We start from the raw sequence: 26,604 nt of genomic DNA on the forward strand, positions 1-26,604 counted from the left end.
TCCTGAACTTCAAGGAGGACCACCAAGGAATTAGGGACGGACAGGAGACAGAAGAAAAGCAAGGAATTAACCTTGTTCTGAGACAAAGCCAGGGGTACCCATTGTCTCAGATAACCTTCCTGTGGTCCAAGGACCTTAGAGTTGATCACAAGACTTCTACTTTTAGTATGTTTATTTTTACCTTTCAAAGGCCTGTAAAAGATACACCCAGGATGGCCTGATGGTCCCCTTCAGGTCTAAAGTTCTAAAATTCTCCTGTGTGCAGAGCTGCAGAGGCCAAGTGTCTTTGGGTAGATGAACCCGGATGGATTTCATCCCAGGCCTGTGGTATCCCAGGATGGATGTGCGCCAAGCATCCTCAGACCGCATCTTCACGCCACCCGTAGTCTGGGTGGCGATGCTGTCTTGCACCACACTTTTTTTTTTCTTATAATTAATTTATCTATTTTAATTGATGGCTAATTACTTTACAATATTGTAGTGGTTTTTGCATACTTTGACATGAATCAACCACGGGTGTACATGTGTTCCCCATCCTGAAACCCCTCCCACCTCCCTCGCCATCCCATCCCTCAGGGTCATCCCAGTGCACCCGCCCTGAGCACCCTGTCTCATGCATCGAACCTGGACTGGTGATCTGTTTCACATATGATAATATACAGATTTCAATGCTATTCTCTCAAATCATCCCACCCTTGCCTTCTCCCACAGAGTCCAAAAATCTGTTCTTTACATCTGTGTCTCTTTTGCTGTCTCGCATATAGGGTCATTGTTACCATCTTTCTAAAATATACCGTGTTGGTGTTTTTCTTTCTGACTTACTTCACTCTGTATAATAGGCTCCAGATTCATCCACCTCATTAGAACTGATTCAAATGTATTCTTTTTAATGGCTGAGTAATATTCCATTGTGTATATGTACCACAGCTTTCTCATCCATTCGTCTGACGATGGACATCTAGGTTGCTTCCATGTCCTGGCTATTGTAAACAGTTGCACCCCACTTTGATCCACTCCCATGGTTTAAGCACTGGCTCCCGGATGGTGGAAGTGAGGCCTTCCGACTCTCACCTCCTCGCTGCCTCCCTTTTCCACAGATGATGACCCAGGTGGAGGGACAGCAGAAGAACCTGGTGCACGCCATCAAATCTCTCCCGGGGTCTGGTCCCCTCACTGCCTTGGACCAGGACTTACTGCTCCTGAAAGCTACCTCTGCGGCCACCCTCAGCTGCCTCGGGGAGTGCCTGAGCCTGCTCCAGCAGAGCCTGCACCATGCCGGCCTGTCCAGCCATAGGCCGGGGGCCTCGGGTCAGACCTCCCCGGCAGTGGCGCGCGCGGGTCTGCGAGTGTGCGTTGTCAGCTGTGCGCACGTGCCTGTCTGTCCACGGTGACCTTCTTCCTTTAAATCTATCCATCTTGCCTTTTATCCAAGCGCTTCTGTGTTTACCCCTTCTCAAACTCGCGTGGGCTGTCTCTATTTTTTTCATTTCACCCATTAGCAATGCGCCCTCCTATCAACAATTTAACATTTTCATGAATACTATGGAACTCCTTTGAGACTTGCTAGCATTCAGTTCTCCGTTGCCTTCTGTTTTATGAATTTTGCACTCAGTGTTGTGTTTGCAAGATCTATTGCTCTGCAGCATCTGGTCTGCTATTTCTAACTGTGCCTGTGGTGTGTATCCCCACACCCTCCCATGATGAACAGCCACCTTGCCTCCTGCTCTCTGCCTGCGGCCACCATGCCCTCCTCTTTCCTGTCTCCTCAGGGCCCAGTGTGAGATTTTCTCTGAGATACATAACAGAAGCATTTCTAGTTGTTTATCAAGAAGTTCGAGATAATAATCAACTCCCTGCAGAGGCTCCATTCCTTTTGAAGGAAGGTTTCATCAATAAGCAGATAGAAAGATACTAGGGAAGACTGAATTAAATGATAAAGGTGAAAATGGCTTGAGATGGGTCATGTCATAGGGAATTATAAAGTATTAGAAGAGATGCACTGAAGCCTCACTGAGCTTTGTTGCCCAGGGTTCAATTAATTAACGAAGAACGAGGCAGTTCAGGTGATGGGAAGCCAAGCCAGGTTATGACGAATGGTCTGTATTTCACATTTCCTCCAGGTCCCCACTGCCCTCCCCTGTCACCAGGGTTAAAAGGTGATGTTGGTTTCCCAGAGTCAGCTGTAGGGGCGGGGGGGCTTGAGTTTCTTCTGTAGTACCCACCGTCATTACTCAGCTCTGATTCTATCAGTGTCTACCTTTTGCTACCCGCTTTATGAAATCTTCACAAAGTAGGTATCGTCATGCCCACCATGTGGGTGAGCTGAGCTGAGGCTCAGAGCAGGTAAGTGACCTGCCCGAAGCCACCCTGGTATCGCAGAGCAAAGTCCAGGGGTGGGCTCTGCCCTCTGTGGCAGCTGCCTGGGGTCCTTTGTCCAAACCAGAGCGGACCACCCAGTAGACTCTGGATTCCCCAGACTGGGGCTGTCACACCTTAATTCTCTGACACTGCTCACAGCTTAATTTTCTCAGGGCAGGTATTTTGTATTTTTTTCTTTATTGTTTGGGAAATAGTTTGAGACTTCTAAAAAAGTTACAAGAATAGTATGAAAAATTCTCATCGATCTCCAAATTCTCCAAATGCTATTACCATGTTTGCCCCATCTTCTCTGTATGTATAAACCTATTATAATATTCTAGCCACTAAAAAGTAAGTTGCCGATGATATGTATCTTTACTTTTCTATGCCTCAGTGTGAATTTCCTTAAAAAAAGGGCACTCTTCTCTGTAATAACAGTACAATGGTCCAAATCGAGAAATTAACATAAATACAATCCTCTTCCTAATTTGCAGACCTTACTAAATTTTTTTTAAAAGTTGTATTTGTTTATATTTTTGGCCTGGCTGGGTCTTCGTTGCTGCATGTGGGTTTTCTCTAGTGATGAGCAGGGGTTACTCCCTAGCTGCAGTTGCACGGGCTTCTCATTGCGGGGGCTTCTCTTGTTATGGAGAACAGGCTCTAGGGCACACAGGCTTCAGCAGTTGTAGCTCTTGAACTCTGTGGAGTGTGGGCTCAGTAGATGTGTTGCATGGACTTAGTTGCCCCATGGCATTGTCACCTCCCCTGACCAAGGACTGAACCCATGTCCCCTGCGTTGGCAGGCAGATTCTTAACCACTGACCATCAGGGAAGTCCCGACTTTTCTGAATTTTGCCTATGACTCTACCAGTGTCTTCTCTAAGAAAAGAAAAAACATTCAGGTGCCTGATCTGGGCTTGGGAGAGGCGTGTGTGTCCAGGTACAGAGTGAAGGCACCCCATGTGCTTTTTTCCTTGCCTTTTTCTTCTCTACTTGAGACGTCTCATTGGAAAATGAGACTCCCTGACTTTTCCTGATCTGGATGGAGCCTCAGTGACTGCTTTAGGCGTTGGGCACACCTCAGCATTAGACTGGGTGCTTCTCAAAGTTCCTAGAATTCTTCTTGCACCAGAACCTGCTTCTAGGCTCTGCGAACAAGTGAGCTCATTCCAAGAAGGAGTGGATAAGAAACTTGAACCATTTTCTTGTGCCTGAAATTCATGCCTTACCTTTTCCTTCAGGTGACTTTCTAGTAAATTTCTAATTTTCGTTCCAGATTTTCATTCTTTCTCTGGGGTTTTTTAAGGGCTGGAGGGACAAAGCTTGAGGTAGAATGTCAGATGTGGTGAGAGGTTGAAATGGGGACTATTTGTGGGGGAGGCGGGAGACCACGCAATATCTGGACACTGCTGCACCCACCTTGCTGCCTTCTGTGGGGAGTGGTCGTCCTGTCCCTTCCTGGACCTGACTCTGTTGTCCACCCACCCTTCCTTTTAGCCGTTTTCACTAGGGAACTTGGCTGAAGGTTGGAGAATAGAGCATTAAGCATCATAAAGGTTATTGTGTTTCCTTGTCTTCCTAACCCTTTCCAAAGTTATATTCCATATAACACAGCCCTTTGGATTTTAAAACATTTCTGCACATGTCTTTTAAATCTGTGCTGCACATTTGGGGGAAAGAAGGTGGAATTACATCCTCATCCAAAGCATCATAGTTGCCTGCAGTTAAAACAGAATTCCAGAATCTCAAGCTAATGGAATGGAAGAGCCTAGTGACTCCAGGAGTGTCATCTCAAAATGCATTTGTTAAGAACCTCAGGGCTCTTGGGGTTGATGGGGGCTGTAGCAGCCTGACTCCTGCTGATAAAAACTTAATGGTTATATCCAAGGAGTGCCAGACTGGCTTGATGGAAATCAAAATCTCATTAAAGTGAACCTCTGTCAGGCTTTCCTCCAGAGCAGCGGTCCCTAGCCTTTTGGGCACTGGGAACCGGCTTTGTGAAAGACACTGTTTCCATGGACCGGAAGCTGGGGGATCGTTTCCAGATGATTCAAGCGAATTCATTTATTGCTCACTTTATTTCTAATCTAATGCCACCACTGATCTGACAGGAGGTACCAGTCTGTGGCTCAGAGGTTGGGGACCCTTGCTCTAGAGTTTCAAGGGGCAGGGGATGGGTGGGTGGGGCACAGATAGCTCAGCACAGCTTATATCTGTGGGCACTGTTCATGAAGTCTCTTTGCTTTCTCATCCCTCCTGCACTGATTTTTTTTTTTTTCCTTCTGCCCCTCTTCGGAATCAAAACCTAATCTGTGATCTCCCAGCATCTTCTGTAGCTTCTCGTTGCATCTTCTGGGGAACCTGGCGGCTCTAGAGCCTTTGTCTGCAGATGTTGCTCCCGGACCTCAATTTCATTTCAAACAGAGCGACTGGAACAAGCTGTAGAATTACTTGAGCTCTCATCTGTGCCCACCTACACATTTCGGGCTCGGGTCCTGTCTCTGATGTTACCTCTGAGATAGTTCAGGGCTGAAATGCTTCATCTAACTTCTGTTTATGGAGAGGTTTGTAGCTAAAATTTATAAAGGAACTTGGCTTCTTGGTCCAGGCTTATGTTCCCCGGTTCTCCTCTGTCCTGGTGACTGAATCTTCTCCAGCGTTTTGATGAAGGCAGATGCTTGATGGGATGGGGCATGTGGGCATCTGGTTTCCCGAGTCCAGATATGTGCCTCTGATTTTCTGTGGTGTGACAAGTCAGGGCTGCTCCAGAGCTGGAGACGGCTGGGCTGCTTGGGAGTCTGTGCTGGAGGGGGATTCCAGACCTTAAGGTGGTCTGTGGGGGCAGAGCAGTCTGCTGCCTGTGCTTCTGGGGCGTTCCTCACCTGATCCAGGGAACATGAGTCAGAGGCAGCACAGACACCTGTGATCAGACCCCGTTCTAGTGCACTGTGAGAGCTGACTCCCACGTTATGGTGGGTGTGGGGTGAGCTGCTGGAGTGGGGATGGCAGAGGAATCCCCATGGATGATGTTCATGCCCTTGGACATGAATCAGGGCCAGAGACCAAGACACATGTAATTGAAGAGAGGGGAACCGGAACAGAATTTAATATGCACTTCTTAACTTGCCTTTCCAGTAACTTTTTCATTCTCTTTTAAGATTTATAGGGATTGTCAGTTAATAAGCCAGTTGCATTGGTTCCTGCTATTTGGGGGTTTTGGCCAAAAGGGTCAAATAGATGAGCCTTTTTTTTTTTTTTTCTTTTGGCCATACCACTCAGCATGTGGGATCCAGTTCCCTCATCAGGGATTGAACTCAGGCCTCCTGTATTGGAAGCATGGAGTCTTGACCACTGGACCATCAGGAAAGTCCTGGGGAGACTATTGTAGGGACTTTTCTGGGCTTTTCCCACTTGTTGATTTCTTCCTTCTGCTCTGCTTCATTTTTTCCCAGAAACATCTTCAGAGTCTCAACTTTCATCCCTTTTCCCCACTCAGACCCCCTTTTTTCCTCTGTCCCTACCATGTCTATCTTTTCTCAACCTCTATCTATCCTTCTTTCCTGACACCCAGTGCTTCTGTTGGCAGTGCATCCTATTTAAGTCACCTTCCCTTATTTTGTGATTAAAAGTCAAGATAAAAATGTGCACTGGGAAGACCCAGAGGGATCGGGTAGAGAGGGAGGTGGGAGAGGGGATCGGGATGGGGAATACACGTAAATCCATGCCTGATTCATGTCAATGTATGACAAAAACCACTACAATATTGTAAAGTAATTAGCCTCCAACTAATAAAAATAAATGGGAAAAAATAAAACAACAACAAAAAACAAAAAAAAATGTGATGATCCCTTCAGTAAGCAGCATATTGGGAAACACTACCATTGCAGAATATTTCAGATGGGTAGTTTTATTTATTTACTTTTTTACAGCAGTCAAAACTGATTGGTTGGCACTTCCTCCATAAAGAAAGCCATCAGATCCTACCATACCAGCATTTCATCATAAATGCACCTTATGTTTTTCCCACGTTTGTAAATGTCAGCCTTACTCATTTGAGGAAAGCCCTCTCAGACTGACTGCACCTAGGAGGCAGGAGTTCACTGTGTTTCAGGAAGAGTGGGGGGCCTTCCAGTGCCTCCCCTGTCACTGGCCTCCAGCGCTGCCTCCAACGCTCCAGCAAGGGGTAAGCTGAGGCCAAGGGCAGAGTCAGACAGTCCCACAGTCAAAGCTTTAAGCCCGTGGTTAAATCTGTAGCTTTCCTTCTGCTTCTGGTTGGTTAAGAGAGCCAGAAAGGTTTCTTCTCCCCCTTTTTCTTGGGCTTCTTGTGTCTACTAAGTGTTGTGTGAGGACCTGCAGGCATGTGTCAAAACCTGCTGCAAGCACTAGTTTGCAAATCGGTGAACACCTGACCCATTGCCTTCCTCCTCTCTCCCATTGGATCATCTCCGATGGTCTGCCACGCAGGAGCTTTAGGGTGCACTAGAAAGTGAAAGGCAATTGACATACAGCCAGTAGGCTACAGTCAGCAGCCACGTGGTCATGTTAGATCCTGGTTTTCTTTGCATTTGTCCCTGCTGGTATGTCTCTGACGTCTCTCTATCATAGACCTTCTGAGTCACTTTCTATAGGTGAGGCATGTTTTCTCACCTGTCCAACACATCCGTAGGAAAACACACCGTGAGCCTTCGTGCCACTAAGAAAAAGCTGCCAATTAAACTGTGACACATTGTTGAGCATAAGATGAACTCCGATTTCAGAGATGTTAAAATGTGAAAATTGGTGTGTCTTTGGATTAATGAAATCTGGTTGAGGCTTGTGTTTTGTTTTGTGACACAGTCTTGAGAATTTATCTTTCAGACACATAATGCAATCCAGTTATTTATTGTTTTCCCTTACAGTGCTGCTTGTTTTTCTTGGTCTCCATTGCGCTTTTTGTTTCTGTATTTCTGCGCTGTTTTTCTTGTTTCCTCTCATTTTGCTACACAGGTTGTGTTTCCTTTTCTTTAGCGTTTTGGGGAAAAGTATGTATATAAATTATAGTAGTGGTCACATTGCAGTCTTCATAAGGATTCATTGACTTGTAGTATTCTAATTGTCAAAATCAAGAATGACACAGAATACTTTAATTTCCTTTTTTTCTTAGTGGACTTCCCAATGTTTGATTAAAATATAATGTGGGAGATATTATCAATATTTTAAAATTAATTTAATACTTAATAATGTGTAATAATGATTAGATCTCTTTAAAAGAATTTTGACTTAACAGTCAGTGATGTTATCATGTTTTCAAGAAGTATTTAAATTCAGTTCCAGGGCTGGGACAGGGTGTGATGAGTGGAACACCTACTGTGAGCACAAATTTAACGGTACCAAAGTCATTAAGATAAAGGACGTTTTAATGCAATATCTTGAAACCAAAATTAACGCAAAAAAATCCAGGATGAACAAAATATCAAAATCTTAAAAGATAGGACTTGACTGGGTGAGGCAACTGAGACTGAGTCCTTTAAGACATTTTTTTGTTCTGACACTAATTTTGATTTAAACAGTATTGCATGAACATGCCATTTATCTTGATTACTGAGTGTCTTGCTGCCTCTTTAAATTTTACCCAGAGGCAAGTGCCTTTTTTCCTGCACTGAGTCCCAGCCCTGCTCAGCCTTATGTTCAGCTGGATTCATTGCTCACTGTCTCTCCATTTCCACAGCTTCTCCAGTCTTGAGTTCTTTATCCTGCCGCTTTTCTTCATGTGTTGGGATATGACCTCAAGTCATTTTTCTCCCAGAAAGTGGGATATTTTCTGAGTCCCTGCAGTGGTGCTCGGAAGGCACAGCGTGTAGTTTGAGAGTCTGGGCTCTGGGGACAGGTGGCCTGGGTGTTCATCTGCCATTTACCCCTGATGCTTACTGGCTCTGCCTGCCTTTTTGTTTATCTGTCAAGAGGTAAGTCCTAGGACTTACATCGTGGGTCGTCATTAGAATTAGATGAGCTAATGCACAAAAATTTCATATGATAGGGACTTACCTGGTGGCCCAGTGGTTAAGACTCTTCTCTCCAAGTGTGGGGGCCCAGGTGTGATCCCTGCTTGGGGAGCTAGATTCAGTATGCTGCAACTGGGAGTTTGCATGCCACAACTAAAGATGCTGCAAATACAAAAGGAAGAAGAAGATCCTGCGTGCCACAACTAAGACCTGGCCCAGCCAAATAAGTAAATATTAAATAATAATTTTAAAAAGAAATTTTTTGTATAGTAGTCCTTGGCACCTAGCAAGAGCTCAACAAATGCTGACTCTTCAGCAGAGGAAAGATAATTTGTCTGAAGACAAGCATTATCTTTCCAGCCCCGCACTCACAGGGAACTCTTCATCTGTCGTCTTTTGGCATTTAGTGTTATAGCAAAAGCCAAGACTAGCTTGATTTTTTTTTTTTACCCCTTTAAGGCAAGTCTAACTGTTCTGCCTAAATGATTGGAAAATTTTTCCTCTTGATTTTTTTTAAATTAAAAAGTGTTGCCAAACTTAATGAGCCAGGCATTCATTAAACTATTCTATTTTTGTGTGTGTTTGACATTTCAGTAAGAAAAAAAAACCTAAGAAAGTATCGAAAGCTCTCTAGATATGAGTCTTTTCCCATTGGTTTTGCTGGACTGTGGTGGACTATTTTCACGGGACCCGCAACCCACACTTCAGCTCCGGCTGTGTGTGTCTTTACTTCTGTTATTGTTTATTGTTTTTGTTCCATTTGTTCCACTGATCTCTTTTAACTTAAAGGTCTCTGCCATGTATCTTCTGTCTTTAAAAAGTTTTTTTCTTATTATTATTTATTTTTGTCTGCATAGGTCTTCATCGCTGTGTACAGGCTTTGTCTGGTTGCAGTGAGTGGGGGCCAGTCTCTAGTTGTGGTTTGCGGGCTTCTCATTGTGGCAGCTTCTCCTGTTGCAGAGTATGGGCTCTAGAGCACTGGCTTAGTCATTGCGGGGCATGGTCTTAGGTGCTCCATGGCATGTGGAATCTTCCTGGACTAGGGATTGAACACATGACCCCTACATTGGTAGATGGCTTCTTAATCTCTGGACCACCATGGAAGTCCTGAATCTTCTGTCTCATTGCTGACCCTTGTGCCCTTGGCAGCTGCTCACTAATAGAACTTCATCTTGACACACTACTTACTTGACTTTCTACAGTGTTGATCCTGTTTCCCCCTTGTTTCAGTATTAACCTTAATTCTGCTAATGTTGGCTTCATTTCCTCATAATAAGTCCTTCCTGCCTCCATCTCTTTCTTCACCTCAGCCTGTTTTCTTCTCCTGGCTCTGTGTTCTTGTTCCTTAGTGGTTACTTTATTTTGTATTGTTTCAAGGATACACCTCTCCTGATGTTTTGTCTGACACCTTACCATTAGAGTAAATTTCAGAGATATGTTGTTCCTCTCAGCCTTCTGAGTATCCTTCTCAGGATACTGTTTTTTTTTTTTTTTTTTTTTCCTCAAGCACTGTAGAGTCCTTTACAAAGGACTCTAAACAGGACTCTAAAAAGGAGTCCTTTAAAAACAAAAAAAACAGTGGAAACTTTTAGAATTAGCCAGTTGCACTCAGTTTAGATGATCCCAATTTCATTGGCCACATCCAAAGCATGATAGGCAGGAGCCAACTGGACATAGGCCTTCTTCCCTCCATCGCGCCTGATCAGGGTGTTGACCTTGGCAGTGTTGACGTCATAGAACCCCTTCACAGCTGTTTAATCTGGTGGTGTTGGCCTTGACATCCACAGTGAACACCGGGTGTGTTGTGTCTGCTGTTACCTTCATGGCTGACTTGCTGGTTGAGGGGGAACTTGATGGCATAGTGGTCACACTTGTTTCCCCCAGGGGCACTCTTCTGAGGACATTTGGGCTCCCTCAGTGTTTTGGGCCATTGGAAAATGAGCAACGTACGGATCTTCTTCTTTTTTCGTTTTATGGCCGTGGACGCCTTTCAACACTGCTTTCTTGGCCTTCAAGGTCTTTGCTTTGGCTTCTGCTTTGGGAAGGGCTGGGGCTGAGAGGAAGAAGGAAAATGGGGGTGCAGGGGCACCCACTACCGAGCTTCAGTACAGAATTGATCAATTTATACAGCCTTTTTCATTCACTGTGTTAGAATGTTCCCCCTCTATCCAGACTCCCAAACCAGTGACTGGGGATCAGAGCGGCTGGACTGGTCTCCTGTCCTCACTCACTGGGCTTTCATGCTCGGAATCTGTGGAATGTACAAAAACTACATTTCCCAGCATGCATTGCCACCTCCCCTTCCTGTCTTGGTCTTTGTCTCAGGATGCTGTGTTTCAAGGCCAGGCCAGACTCTACTTCCTGCCCCATTGTCTCTCTCCTGGTTATCACCTCTGACTGATGGTGGCATGGAGGGGAGCAAGGGGCAGAGTTGAGGTTTGAGAGTAATGGAACACTGTCCTGATTGCCTATGAAAAGTGAGTGTTAGTCACTCAGTCATGTCTGACTCTTTGTGACCCCATAGACTGTAGCCCACCAGGCTCCTCTGTCCATAGAATTCTCCAGGCAAGAATACTGGAGTGGGTTGGGGTTCTTCCCCACCTGGGAATCAAACCCAGGTCTCTTGCACTGCAGACAGATCCTTTATCATCTGAGCCACCAGAAGGAAAGCAGATTTTTTCCCCTAGTGCCTTTCAAGTTTTCCTAATTACTCTGGAGGACATTTTCTACTTATATAATGAAATAAAATGTGAAACAAGTAGTACCTCTGTATTTATGAGACAGCTGCCCAGTGTTTAAGATCTGAATCTAACTTCTGGTCTCCGAGCAGGAGTTGGTCAGCATGACAGGTAAGAAGTACTTTTCCACCTTCCTGAGGGCAGATTCTGGGCCTTGGAACCCTGGACTGTTTTCTTCAGTCCAGCCCCATCCACCTTCTATTTATGGGGCTTCTTCCCAAACCTGTCCTTAGCTCACCCGTCAGCCTTTGATTTTAGTGTTATGAGTTTTTGTCTTTTTAAAAAATAACATCAAAGACTGGCATATGGATGACTATTTTGTCATTAAAAAAGAGTGGTAAAATATACATATCAGAAAATTTGACTTCCTAACCATTTTTACGTATTCAACTCAGTAGTGTTAAATATATTCATATTATTGTATGACCAAACTCTCGAACCCTTTTCATCTTGCAAAGCCAAACCTCTGTACCCAGTAAGCAATAACCCTCCTCCCTCACTCCCTTCCCTGCTGTGTCCCCAGACCCTTTTCATCAACATTCTACATACATCCATTTTGAAATTAAAGATATCTGAAAGTCTTAATGGTCCTTCGTTCATTTGGCACAGTTTTAGTGAGCACACACTCCTTGCCAGACCCTGTCGTAGGTTCTGGGAAATCAGTACTGAACAAGAGCAGCATGGCCTCTGTTTTTAAGAAGCTGAGTTTTTAGGGAGAAGAGGAAGGCAGACAATAAACGAATGAAGAGAGTGAGTTCAGTTCAGTTGCTCAGTCGTGTCCAACTCTTTGTGACCCCATGGACTGCAGCATGCCCGGCCATCTCCTGGAACTTGCTCAAACTCATGTCCATCAAGTTGGTGATGCTGTTCGACCATCTCATCCTCTGTTGTCCCCTTCTCCTCCTCCTGCCTTCAGTCTCTCCCAGCATCAGGGTCTTTTCCAGTGAGTCAGTTTTTTGCATCAGGTGGTCAAAGGATTGGAGAGTGAGTTCAGATAGCACTAAGAGCTGGGAGACAGTACAACAACTATTGGGACAGAGGGGAGCCTGCAGCATGCTCCCTTGGCCAGCGTGGTCCTGGGCAGGGGGCCTCTCTGAGTGAGTGATGGTTGAGTCGATCCCTGGATTTATGTGGGAGACCTCCTCCACCAGGTAGATGAATGAAGGATGTCAGTCTTAGCAGGGAAATAGTGCCCACAAAGACTCTCACTACTTTGAAGAGTTTGAAACAACATAGCCTTGCTTGGGCATTGTGAGCAGCAGGGGGAGAAGGAGCAGACGGCGGGCAGCGTCTGAGGCACTGGAGGGCCGCTGAGTTCTAGTTTGTGTGAGGCAGTCTGCATGCGCCAGCCTTCCCTCACTCACTCACTCACTCCTGCTCTCGGGCTGAGGACAGGATCCCCAGGTTCAGCTGAGTGTGAGGCCAGTTGTTTTTCTAATGGCAGGACTGCTGTGGGGTATAGAAATCTACCCCCAGTTACTTCCTGTCCCCTTAGGAAGCAGATGCAACTATTCTACAGCGACCCGTGACTCAGAAAGGTCGGGGATACCCCGGGGGCACAGTGCTTAAAGAACCCACCTGCCAGTGCAGGAGCCACAGGAAACCAGGGTTCGATCCCTGGGTCGGGAAGATCCCCTGGAGGAAGGCATGGCAACCCACTCCAGTATTCTTGCCTGGGGAATCCCGGGGACAGAGGAGCCTGGTGGGCTACAGTCTGTGGGGTCGCAGAGTCAGGCACAGCTGAGCATGTATGCTTACAAAGGTTAGTATTAGAGTTAGAAAGGTTTTCTTGTTGTTCTCAAGGATTTAGGGAGGATAGAAAAATGCTTTATAGGGAATTCCCTGGCAGTCCAGTGGTTAGGACTCTTGATTCCACTGCTGGAGGCCTGGGTTCAATCTCTGATCATGGCACTAAGATCCTGCAAGCCACCTGGCATGACCAAATAAAGAAAGAGAGAAGAAAATAAATGATTTATAAACACCAGTCTGGTAACCCCAAAGAGTTTTTGCTATAATGGCATGACCACATCTGTCTTCAGTGATGTGGCTTCTTGACTTCTGCCACGCTGGCTGCATCCAACGGCTGTGGGCTTGTGAATGTCATCACACTGCAGATGTCTTTCCTCAGCTCTGGTCATCAGATTGCACTCAAACTGCATTTTGAGCAGCCTGTGTCTGATAAAATTCTACTTTGTTTATTTTTATTTTTTTGGCCACATCATGCAGGATCTTTCCTGACCAGGGATTGAACTTACATCCCCTGCCTTGGGAACTACAGGATCATCAGGGAAGTCCTCGACTTTTGGTTTTTTATTGTAACTATTTTAAAGTATTTTTAAACAGGTAAAAAAAATAATAATAATAAACACCCTTAAGGAAATATGGCAAACATGAATTGTTTTAGTCCGAGAATGGAGAGAGACACAGTGATTCTGATATGGCCATTATGCAGAAACCCGTTCATGAACAGATGATCTGAATCTACACTTCAGTCCACTGAACCAACCGAAATCCACCACCATCCACTTAAAACTGGGCCCACTTCATGTTGGGCTTCTTTTCTAGTGTGATACCTTTTGAGCTCTAAACGTTGGATTTGGAAAATGCTTGGCATCATCCTCGGTCTTTATTTCAGAAAGCATCCTGGGATGGCACGGGCCCAAGTCACACTCCACGGAGCAGCTGAAAAATGGGACCCTTGGCTCCTTGCCATCAGCCAGCGCCAGCATCACCTGGGCCATTTTACCCAACTCCACGGAGGACGAGCAAACCTTCCCGCCAGAGCCAGAGCCAGAGGTAAGCCAGCTGCCCTCTCTAGCACCGTGTGTGGCTTTGTGTTAGTGCTTGCTGGGAAAGAGAGTAATTATATTTGTAACTTGCTCATCTCTGGATTTTAAGAGGAGGCCAATGATAAAATGGAAGCATCACCCGGGGAGACAAAATCACCCCCGAGCATGCCTGTTCTCCCGCCTGGCAGTTGCCGTGGGCGAATTATGATGCAACTGATGGGGAATCTCCTATTTTCACTGAAATGAAAGTTATTTTCATATTGAGCAGGAGAGATTCGAACGCACTCGCTGACGTGACACCTGTTGACATGATGGGAGCAGTTACAATATATTCCATCACTCCCCTAAAAATAGCGGCTTCTTTGTGTTGGTTGTGCTGATGCCCTGAGCTCCTGCCTCCCATGCGCACTCCCCACATGCTGCAGGACCGGGCGAGCCCACGGGCAGTGGCTGGGGCTCTTCCGGGCGCTGCGCTGCAGCCCAGGTCCAGGGACGAGCAGCCCTGTCGACCTTAGTGGCCAGCCAGACCCCCACAGGCTCGCTGGGCCCTGCGGTCCGCCTGCACGATGCTCCTTGACCAATGGCGCCTCTGAGTGGCAGCTGGAGAGAAGCCAAATGCAGCCTGCCTTGTGTTCGTCTCTCCCGTGTCACGAGTGAATTTCTGTTTTCTCTGTTTCTTTGGATGCACGTTTCCTGTTGACATGATCTTGTGAACCGGGCTGGGACCTACTGTAACCATATGTTAGAGATTGTTTTTCGTTTGAATTTGAAATCACTTTGGCTAGAAAATTATAGAACAGGATCTGTTTTGTAAGGGTGCAAGCCCCAGAGCAGCGTCTTGGACCAAATGGTCTTGGTCCTCCACTGGCATTTTTCTCCCAGCTTCACATGGTTCTTTTCTGCGAGGGTGACTAAAGGGCCTAGATCTTCCAGAGGCAGGGTCAGCCTGCCCACAAGTATTTCGTCAGCATCTGTAAGGTGAATTTGCAGAGTATGAAATGATAGGGGATGTGAGATTTTGAGAGGCCTTTGCCTCTGGCCGTGCACCGAGTTTCAGGTGGGAAACACTTGCAGCTGACATGTAGTTGCCTTGCAAGGTAAGTTGGAAACTGAGAGGGTGATCGGAGCTTGGGATCAGATAGCTCTGTTGAGAGCCTTGGGTGGGTCACGTTTGAGGAGGGGTGCTTCGCTGCTGAGGGGCTGAGAACTCCAGTCCCTTCCATTCCATTGGGAAAGACGTTTGGGACTTCACACCATAATACACATATTAAAACTTGCTCTAGAAGGACATGAAGAGAGAAATTCTTAGATCTTCAGAAACCAATTCTGTGCACAGCAGCATCACGGAAACCCTAGCAGAGACTGTCACCTAATGAGCTTAAAAAAATAAATGATTTTGTTTATTTATTTATTGAAGTCTAGTTGATTTATAGTGTGTTAGTTTGGACTGTACGGCAAAGTGATTCAGTTATACATAATTCTTTTTTAAAATATTCTTTTCCATTATGGTTTATCACAGGATATTGAATATATCAGTAGTCCCTTGTGCTATACAATAAGACCTTGTTGGTTATCCATTCCATAAAAGAGTTTGCATCTGCTAACCCCAGCCTCCCAATCTGTCAGTCCCCAATCCCCCCCGCCTTGCCAACTACAAGTCTGTTCTCTGTGTCCATGAGTCTGTGATAGGTTCATTTGTATCATATTTTAGATTCCACAGGTAGGTGATATCATATGGTATTTGTCTTTCTCCTTCCGACTTCATTTAATGTATTAATCTCTAGTTGTGTGTGTGGATATATATATAACTATAATTATATACATATTAAAAACTATAATTATATATATATATAATGGAATACTACTCAGCCTTAAGAATGAGCAACATGGATGCAGCTAGAGATTATTGCACACACACACACACATATATGTGTATATGTGTATATATATGTGTGTCTGTGTGTGTCTGTGTGTTCTTTATGCATTCATCTGTCGATGAGTATTTAGGTTGTTTCCATGAGCACTGGGGTGCGTGTATTTGAATTAGAGCTGTGTCTGGGTATATGCCCAGGAGTGAGAGAGCTGGATCTTATGGTAATTCTGTTTTTAGCTTCTTTTGAGGAACCTCTGCAGTGTTTTCCACTGTGACTGCACCAACTCACATTCCAAACAACAGTGTAAGAGGGTTCCCTTTTCTCCACACCTTCTCTAGCATTTGTTGTTTGTAGACTTTTTAAAGATAGCCATTCTGACCAGTATGAGGTAGTACTTCGTGGTAGTTTTGATTTGCATTTCTTTAATAATTAGCTTACTCCTTGGAAGGAAAGTTATGACCAACCTAGATAGCATGTTAAAAAGCAGAGACATTACTTTGCCAACAAAGGTCCATCTAGTCAAGGCTATGGTTTTTCCAGTAGCCATGTATGGATGTGAGAGTTGGACCATTAAGAAAGCTGAGCACCAAAAAATTGATGCTTTTGAACTGTGGTGTTGGAGAAGACTCTTGAGAGTCCCTTGGACTACAAGGAGATCCAACCAGTCCATCCTAAAGGAGATCAGTCCTGGGTGTTCATTGGAAGGACTGATGCTGAAGCTGAAACTCCAATACTTTGGCCACCTGATGCAAAGAGCTGACTCATTTGAAAAGACCCTGATGCTGGGAGGGATTGCGGGCAGGAGGAGAAGGGGATGACAGAGGATGAGATGGCTGGATGGCATCACCGACTTGATGGACATGGGTTTGGGTGGACTCCGGGAGTTGGTGATGGACAGGGAGGCCTGGCGTCCATGGGGTCTCCAAGAGTCAGACACAGCTGAGCGGCTGAACTGAATAACTAGTGACCTTGAGCATCTCCTCACGTTCCTGTTGGCCATCTCTGTGTTCTAGGAGAAACGTCCGTTCAGTAACCTAACAAGCTGGTTATCAGGGCTGCTGGTATTCCGCATTCTGAGTTCTTCATGTATGTGTGCTGCTTCCCATGGGTGCTTCCTGTAACTCCAAAGTTTGAGAGATTTTGGTTTTTTTTAAACATAAAATTATTGCCCACTTTGCTTTCCGGTCAGTAGCAGAGGCAGAAGATAGTATATCATTATCCGTATGAAATAACGAGCTCCGAAGTTCAGCTTAAAAAAAAAATACCTTGAAAGAGAAGCACTACGGAGAGCTTTTCCCCCTGAAGTTAGGGACAGACATTAATTTCTTGTTGTCATTTTTGCCCTTATTCCTTTTGTGGGCTCAATGGGAGATATTGTCTGGTAATCCCTTACAGCAGGTAAGACTTATGGGTTGTGATGTGGGTGTGATGGTTTTCTGAGAAAAAAGGATTAAGAGTTCTTTTGCAAAGCCTTCCCTCATTTTTTCCGTTGAGACCTCTAGTGGATGATTTTTGCAACCTAAACAGCTAGTGTTGATTGGGTGCTATTTTTATTTTAGGCCATTGTGCTTTTTTTTTTTTTGTCGTAAGAATTGAAGAAGCCACCCAATAGTTTTCTTGTCAGAAAAAGGAGAATGTTTTCATTGTCTCCCTTTTGTATAATTTCGGAGAAACAACCCCAGAAGAAGTGAAGTGAAATTCCTGAAGGCTAAAAAGTTCCTTATGAGAATGTTCCTTATCCCTTTTGATATTGAGAATATAGTTACTAACTGGGTGGTCATTGGAAGAGTAGGAACGGTAGCTATTGTGATGCTTTAGACAAATATGTTCTTCTGGCTTGTTGTTGTGATCACGTTAGGTCTTTAGGAGTGTAAATTAGGATATAAACTCTGATGTGTATTTATGGTGTTTGTTTTATTATTTTTTTGCCATATTGTATGGCACTCGGGATCTTTATTCCCCAACCAGGGATTGAACCCATGCCCTCTGCAGTGGAAGTGAGGGAGCTCTGGACTGCCAGGAAAGTCCCTGTTTGTGTCTTTTTATGCCATCAAGCAATTCAGTCAGTTCAGTTCAGTCGCTCAGTCGTATCCGACTCTTTGTGACCCCATGAATCGCAGCACGCCAGGCCTCCCTGTCCATCACCAACTCTCGGAGTTTACTCAAACTCATGCCCATCGAGTCGGTGATGCCATCCAGCCATCTCATCCCCTGTCGTCCCCTTCTCCTCCTGCCCCCAATCCCTCCCAGCATCAGGGTCTTTTCCAGTGAGTGAACTCTTCGCATGAGGTGGCCCAATTAACTCAATCCAGTTCCCATCAGACACAGACTGGGCGTCCTCCAGTTCAGCTCAATTCTGATGCTGTCCACCTGGAGGGGGCGCCAGATCGCACAGGGGAAGGGCTCAGACCTGCAAGACTGAGCCCGCCTTCCACGTCCGATCCAATCACAAGTCCAGGTTGTCCCCTGTGCTTCTGACCAACTGGCTATGGGTTGGAGAGTCCTGTCCTCCTCTCAGGTGTGATTAATTTGCTAGAGTGGCTCACAGAACTCGGAGAAACACTTACCGGTTTCCTACAGAAGGATGTCATTCAGGAACGGAAGAAAGAAAAGCTCAGAGCAAGGTCTGTAGGGAGGAGCTTGGAGCTTCGCTGCCCCCTCTGAGTATACCTCCGCCTCCCTGCACCCCACCTATTCACCAACCAGGATGTTCTCTGAACCCTGTTCTTTAGGGGTTTTATGGAGGTCTCATTGCATAGGCAAGAGTAAAGAAATTCTTGGCCACTGATGATTCTCCAGTGGTTAAATCACCTCCAGCTCCTCTCCCTTCCCTGGAGACAAGGGAGTGGGACTGAAAGCTCCAACCCTCTCATCACAGGGGTCAGCCCCACGGACAACCATCTCCCATCCTTAGGTGACCAGGGGCTTACAAAAGTCACTCACTAACATAACAAATGACACATTTAAAGCTCTCATCTCTTAGGAAATTCTGAGGGTTTTAGGAACTCTGTGCCAGAAATAGGTACAAAAAGCAAATGTACATTTCTCATCATAAATCACAATTTCACACTCCCCTCCCCTGGCTCTGGCTTGTGATAAAACAACTTACACGTATCTGGAAAATGAATGCATTTTCAAGTTCAGTCTGTTTCATTCTCAACAGCACAGAACTCAGAGAGCAGTGTGTATTTAATAACGTGAGTTACAAGAAAGTCGTGGTTAGCCCTGTTATCAAATGCAGAGATCTCAAAATTCTATTCTGCTGGGGCTGGAACTAACTAAATGTGAAAATGAAATATTCTCACATAATGAAGCGAGTTAGGATCTTGGTTTCCCCTGTTAGTAGAACGACAATTCAACTCTCTTAACATGCTTGAAATGCTAAGTTTAGACAGAAAAAGGTTTTGGTTGTGCTTTCTTTGTCGAAGTACACCTTGTTTTAGGACAGGAGGAGGGGAGATATTGGGCCTGATGCTCTTGACCTTCATCCACCCTCTGGACTGAAAACCCCCCAGCCCAAATCCAGGTCCCCAGGTCCCTCGCTTTTTCACAGTGAGGCCTCTAAAGCATGACGGTTTCCTCAGTGTATCTGTGTGGGAGTTGGAAGCTGAGATGGGGACCGTATTCCTTCTGCTGGTGTACCTGGTGGACAGGGTCATGAAGGGATGTGTTTAGAGGCAGGTGCAGTGGTCAGGATTCTGTTCAGTCCCCCTGCGCTGGTGGGAGAGGCTGTTGAAGCCGCTCCAGCAGCAGCATGCAGATACTGGGATCAGGGCCACCTGCAGTGCTATCTCTTGAGTTAAAAAGCCTAAGGGGGCTTCCCTTGTGGCTCAGCTGGTAAAGAATCTGCCTGCAGTTTGGGAGGCCTGGGTTCTATCCCTGGGTTGGGAAGATCCCCTGGAGAAGGTAAAGGCTACCCACTCCAGTATTCTGGCCTGGAGAATTCCATGGGCTGTATAGTCCATGGGATCGCAAAGAGTCGGACACGACTGACTGACTTTCGCTTTCACTTCAGACCAGTGATACTGCACATACCCAATTCCTGTATCACATCCCTTCCTGATCAAAATACCTGAAGTGGTTTCCATTCCCAGCCCTGGATCTGGACTGGCCGGGATGTTGCTGAAATAGGGAAGCAGAGGATGGCATGGGAGCAATCCTGGATGTATACCCATCTTTCTAGAGCAGGGATCCCCAGCCTCTGGGATCTGATGCCTGATGATCTGAGGTGGAGCTGATGTAATAATAATAGAAATGCAGTGCACAATAGATGTCGTGCTCTGGAATCATCCTGAAACCATCTCCCACTTCCACCCCAAGCCCCAGTCCATGGAAAAATTGCCTTTCCCGGATCTGGCCCCTGGTGCCAAAAAGATTGGGGCCCACTGTTCTAGACAATATATCTGAGGGGTAGAACCCCTCATTTGTCATAAAAGTCAGGTTTATAGAGGTATAATTCATAAATAATAAAACTCACCCCTTTAAAAATGCAGTTTTATCACTTCTGTCCTTTGATTTGTTACGGCAGTTCCATCACTTTCCAAGATTCCCTTGGGTTCCTGTATATTTAACTTCTCCTCTGTCCCTGGTGAGCACTCATCTGTCTTCTTCCACGTAGTTTTGCCTTTTTCAGAACACCCATCTAAATGGAGTCATGCAGTCTGTATTCATGAGTCTGGCTCCCTTTGTTGGGCATAACGTGTGTTGTGTTAGTCACTGGAAGTGTTTATTTGGTGCCCAGATACCTGCCCCTGGCCTGGAGAGTCATCTCATTAACCCCTCCGCTGTGGCTTCCCAGGTGGTGCTAGTGGTAAAGAACCCACCTGCCAATGCAGGAGACGTAAAAGACGGGTTCAGTCTCTGGGTCGGGACAATCCCCTGGAGGAGGGCATGGCAACCCACTCCAGTGTTCTTCCCTGGAGAATCCCATGGACAGAGGAGCCTGGCAGGCTACGGTCCATAGGGTTGCAAAGAGTCGAATACAACTGACGCGACTTAGCACTCACGCACGGGTACCTTCAGCAGAAAGTCTTGATGCCATGTCTCGGGAACATGCTGCCAGCTCCTATCAACCCTGGGTTGAGTGTTTCATTAGAACACTTTGCTTGGTGAATCATCTGCATTGCAGTGGCAGCATTGCCATCAAGAGACCATATGCCCCGCATCCCCCAAGTCTAGCATGTTCAGAAAGACTTCTCCTAATGTCCCTAGTACTAAGGACTGGATCAGCTTATAAATTAGCTAAATGGGCTTTGGCTAGAAAATGGCAGAATTGAATTTTCAAGTGATATGTCATAATCCCTCCTTCTCCAATGGGGAGGGTATTGTCTTACCAGTGAGGGGAGAGACAGATATAAAAGATTTAGCTGAATGTTGCCTCAAGAAGAATTTTCATGTCCTTGGTTGAATTGTCATTTTTAGCCCAGAACTTTTGAACCACTCAGTTAACATAGAAGGCTGTCAGTTTTGAAATACTCTGAAATTCAAGTTGAAGCCTGGCCAGTCTAATCTCAAGCCATTTTGATGACGGTTTACTCCTCACCTCCACAGTACATCAGTGTATAGGTATGTGTAGATTTGAGCATAAGTATAAGGCATGGGATGGGGATAGCTTTTTCAGGATAAAGTGGTGTGCTATTTTGATCCTTTGGATGATTTTTTTTTTAATTTATTATTCGTGGCCATGCTGGTCTTTGTTGCTGTCCTCAGGCTTTCTCTAGTTGTGGTAATTGGGGACTGTGCTTGGATGCAGTGGGGTGTGTGGGCTTCTCATCGCAGCAGCTTCTCTTGTCATGGAGCATGGGTTCTAGAGTGCAGCCTTTGGTGGTTGCAGCCCATGGGCTCAGCTGCCTCGTGGCGTGTGGGATGTTCCCAGACCAAGGATCAAACCTGTGTCCCCTGCATTAGTACACAGGTTCTTAACCACCGGACCATCAGGGAGGTCCTGGGTAATTCTTTTAGCCCACATTTTCAACCTTGAAGATTTGTTCAAAATATTTGATACACATTTGTTTGTTATCAACGGCTTGACCAGGGAGTGAGACGGCTTACCCATCATTATAATGGTGGAAAATTGCTTTTGTGATTTCCGTGATAGGTCCACAGAGTTTAATGGTTGCTCTGTAGGAAATGTTGTCAATCATGTCCAGACTTTGTAGCGAGAAATTTCATGGGTGACATGATTACCTGTTTTATACCCCACTCCCCTTCCTTAGTCGGAGAGTTTAATTGCATCAAACTTTCCAGATCCTGTGGAATACTTTTTTCCTCTGTGAACCATGCCTTTGAATCACTAAATATTAGAATAGTCTTTAGGGGTCCAGTGGCTACTCCCCAGACTGGAGTGACTGACTGGCTTGCCAAGAGTCACAGGACTGATGAACAGTAAAGGCGAGGTGGAAGTCTGGACTTCTTTATCCCCAGGCAATGCCCTTTCCTATAGACCACACCATTTCCTGTGTCCAGAAGGAATCTTCAACTGCAAATAACAGAGAACCCAACAATTAGAAGCTCAAGCAATAACACCGTTTAATTTTCTCACACAATTGGACTTCTGCCAATAGTGATCATAGGTTTGTTGGAGTCACTCCTGATGCCCTTGAAGATACAGGCTGTTAGAAATTGGTATGCAGGTTCCTCAGAAACAAAAAACTAAAACCGGAACTACTGTCTGATCCAGCAATCCCCCTGTGTGTCTTTATACAGAAGCGTTGCAATCAGGATCTTGAGATGTTTACACTCCAGTGTTCATTTATTTCAGCTTTGTTCCTGAATAGCCACAAGGTGGAAACAACCCAAATGGATGAATGAACAAAGACAGTGTGGTATATGGATACGATGGATTGTTAACCTTAAAAAGGGTGAGCCTTCAGGACATTATGCTAAGTGAAGTACGCCAGTCACAGAAGGACAAATACATGATTCCATTCATAGGAAGTCTCTAAAGTTATCAGACTCATAGAAACAGGAAGTAGGATGATGGTGGCTGGGGTAGCGGGGGATGAAGAGCTTGCTCTCCAGTGAGTGGAGAGTCCCGGTTGTACGAGACGAAGGGGTGGAGGTCCGCTCTGCAGCCGTGTGCATGTGACTGACACCGACCATGCCGCACACTTCAGCATTTGTTATGAGAGTAGATCTTGTGAGTCCTTTGTGATGCAACACATCGGTTACCTCTCTTTAAAAAAAAAGCAAACAGATTTCTTCCATTATTCTTGAGTTGGTTTTTCATCCCCACGCTTGTCATGGTGGCGGTGTGCCAGCTACAGTCCCAAGCACCAGAAACTCATGGCCTTCCTTTAGAATGTGGGATGAGATGAAGGCTTTCCCAGGATGCCCCATGTGGGAAGGGAAGGCCCCAGCACACTTTTCCTGTAAGTCCCAACAAGAACTAGATCCCCCGGGGCCCCACCCAAGACCTGTAACTCGAGCCTGGCCAACTGGGTTTCCACGACTGCTTTAGAGTCATCAGTTGCCCTCCATGGCCGTGGAGGAGGGTGCTGAATCACAGTGAATCTTGAGTCCTAGGTGGCCCCACATTGGGTCCTCATTAGCAGGGGAGAAGGTGGGATAGCCTTGGGGTGTGGAGATAGTGTGACTGGACTCCCCAGACCTGCCCCAAGCGGGTTTTCTTCCTACAGTACTCATCTTCAGCTTCCTTAAGACTTTTCTAGCCCTACCATTTCTTCTCATAGGCCAAATTCTTTGACGAGTGAATATGAATGAAAGGTCCATCGGTACTGTTCATACCTTGAGGGCATCTTCTCCCTGTCCTCATCTCTGTCTTTTGCTCTTTCTAGGAGTCTGGATGCCCCAATAGAAGTAAGTCTAGGGACTTCCCTGGCGGTCCAGTGGTTGAGACTTTGTGCTCCCAATGCAGGGGGCATGGGTTCCATCCCTGGCCGTGAAACTGAGATCTCACATGCCATGCAGCACGGCCAAAAACCTAAAAAATAAAAAATAGTAAGTCTAACCTGCTGAGTGGCACGTGAGTTATGAATGCTGCTGTAATGAGAGATTCATTAATGACCAGTGTCCTGGCCTCCCTAAACAGAAGGCTCTCCTACTAATTAGTCCATTTCTCCTGATTGGCCTTGACCTGTCCTACACATACTAGATGGTGGTGGTGACATGTGGAACTCTTATTATGACCTTTTCAGAAGATCCATGCAGGGCATTCCAGTTTGGGTCCTGACGTTATAGGAATGAGCAGTGGGTTTTAATCATCTGGATTTTTTCTTCTCCTCTTCTGGCTGTAGGTCTGCAGAGACAGCAGTCCATCCACTCTGCAAATGTAGAAGATATGCCTCCTAGTTACCAGACCCTCAGGACTTAGAAATCAGAAGGATCCAGGTTGTTGTTTCTGTTGAAAATAGATCCTTCCCTCATAAGTTTGCTCTGTGTCCCAATATAGTAAGATAGTAATTATTCATCTTCCCGATTATTTGTTTGTTCATCAAACACTAATTGAGCTACTATGTGGTGGACATTGAAAGGAAGACTCCTTAGTTTAGCAGATTTCATAGCTCAGTACTGTGAGCTAAATCATACCCAGGTGGCCAGTGCAAGAGACTTAAGAGGTACAGGTTCGATCCCTGGGTTGGGAAGATCCCCTGGAGGAGGGCATGGCAACCCACTCCAGTATTCTTGCCTGGACAATCCCACGGTCAGAGGAGCCTGGTGTGCTACGATCCATAGGGTTGCAAAGAGTCGGACGTGACTGAAGTGACTTAGTACGCGTGAGCTAAATCATATACCACCTTCCCTACAAGCTCATATGTTGAAGACCTAACCCCTAATAGGACTGTATCTGAGAGTCCTTAGGAAGCAGTTAAGGTTAAATGAGGTCATACGGGTGAGGCCCTAATCCAAGAGGACTCTCTCTGACTCTCCACCCTGGGAGGACGTGGCAGAAGGCAGCCGTCTGCAAACCGAGAAGAGAGCCCTCATCAGAACCCAGCCGTGCTGGCCCCCTGATCTTGGACTTCCAGCCTCTAGAACTGTGAGAAAATAAACTCCTATTGTTTAACCCAACCCAGTCTATGGACTTTTGTTTGCCCAAGCTAAGACACTCAGCTTATTAACTCCATGCTTTTTTCACAGTAGTCACAATTATTTTTTTTATACCTTGCTTGATATTAGAAGCAGGAGAGATGGTTTTCAGCTCAGTGATGCTTCCAGGTTAGTTTGCCAACCCTGTGGAGGCTCTGGTGGTCTGGGGCTGTGGTCTGCCTGTGGCCCGTGGCAGTTAAAATGACCATGTGTGAGATGCATGGCGTTTGGTAGTGCTCTCATAGGATCCGATTGTTGTTCCTCCTGGGACTGAGAGCTCCTGTCTGTAAAAAAAAAAAAAAAAAAAAGTTTTTCTGTCCTCTTAACAAATCAACAGCAGACATAACCATCACACACAAACATAAGCGCTCTGTGTATCTTTCAAGGGCTTCTTGAACCTGGATTCTGGCTGCACTGATGAGCTCTCAGAGGCTACAAGATACAACGGTGTCATTTCCTGGGCAGCTTTGGGGGGTTTTTGGTTACTTTTCAAGGGTTTGTTCCTCCCTCCATTCCTTTTCCTTTTTTCTCCTCCTCCCTTCTAGTGGGTGATAATAAAGTTTTGTTTTCTTGGCTGATGTTGCTTTCATAAGAGCAGGTGGAATACACTGGGAGGTCCCCAACCACACCTTCTTAGGAGCTGGTAGGGTGTGTCTGGGGCTTGAACCAGCGGGTGCAGCCCTGCAACAGGCTGGTCTGTGGCGAGCCTCCCTCCCCTCCCCTCCCCCCAGGCCACTGTGGCTTTGTGACATAAACACCCACCAGAGTGTTGGGGATGCAGCCACCGAGGATTTGCCAGTTGTGAGCTGGAGCTATATGAAAAAAATCAGCACCAAGTGGTATAATCTCTTCTGTCCTGCAGCAGCCCCCAGAGGATTAAGCGCTTTGAAACTGGTGAATGAAAAGGGCTTAAAATTATGCAGTGTTTCCTGTGGGTTTCCCCCCTTCTCCTCTCCCCACCCCTCATCTCCTCCTTTCCATTCCCCCCTCCTCATCCCCCCCTTCTCCCCTCCCTCCTCCTTCTCTTTGCCTTCCTGTGGCCACAGAAGGAAAGCCTGACCTGAACCAGACGTGAAGAGTGGAAGAGAGTGCATGCAGGTGGTAGGATTATTTTTAGTGTGCTGTTGTTTCGGGTTTATTTATTCTCTTCCTAGAACACAAATTCCTGGAAGAAATAATCAGTAGAACATAAGAGACAAAAGAATAACTGAGAAGGGGAGATCTTCTTTTTGATAGTCTGGCTGTTGAGGTGAATAAAAAGTGTTTCAAAGCTGCGGGAGTATGTTGAAGAGGTGAGGTTAGATGTTTGCATGCCTAGATCATTGGAACGAAGCTGGTACTCTGTCTTCTCTTGGGCATTCTGGTCTAGGGTTGATGTCAGGTTGAGACATCCCTTGATGCAGAGGGGCAGGTGTTAGCATGATGTGTCTTTAGGGTCCCCCTTGTGGAGGCTGGCAGAGTCGATTGGACCCCAGTCCGTCTATTTACTGTTTTTGAGAACGTGGGTGGGTAAATGATCAGTGGTAATGATCGTAGTAGTTTCCTGATGGACATGTCATGAGAACCAGTTGAGACAGTGCCTTGTCAGTGTTCAGCTCTCTGCCTCGCACATAGTAGGTACTCACTTGTCTAAGTCAGTCCTTGTTCAGATTGTCTTTGACCTGCCTCTCTTATCTTGTAGTGTCTTATCTTTAGATACAAGTTAAGTTGAGAAACCCCTCCGAGCATTTGCTGTTAAGCGAGTTTGAGTTCCTGCCACGAGATTCATTTCTCTTATGTCATTTTCCTAAAGAATAGTCTGGGTGTAAATGATGAC

At 45.8% G+C, this 26,604-nt stretch overlaps 1 protein-coding gene across 1 annotated transcript in view; it reads left to right on the top strand.

Annotated features, from left to right (window-relative positions):
* The first annotated feature begins 337 nt into the window (after positions 1 to 337).
* The window catches only part of LOC133052784 (oxysterol-binding protein-related protein 10-like), an 80,275-nt gene continuing 54,008 nt past the window's right edge, over positions 338 to 26,604 (top strand). Inside the window, exons 1-3 of the mRNA XM_061137633.1 lie at positions 338 to 382; positions 1,098 to 1,308; positions 13,713 to 13,873. Of these exons, the coding sequence (XP_060993616.1) occupies positions 338 to 382; positions 1,098 to 1,308; positions 13,713 to 13,873 (417 nt within the window). The remainder of the gene's footprint in view (positions 383 to 1,097; positions 1,309 to 13,712; positions 13,874 to 26,604) is intronic.

This window comes from Dama dama, chromosome X (genome assembly GCF_033118175.1).
Source record: "Dama dama isolate Ldn47 chromosome X, ASM3311817v1, whole genome shotgun sequence".
NCBI lineage: Eukaryota > Metazoa > Chordata > Mammalia > Artiodactyla > Cervidae > Dama > Dama dama.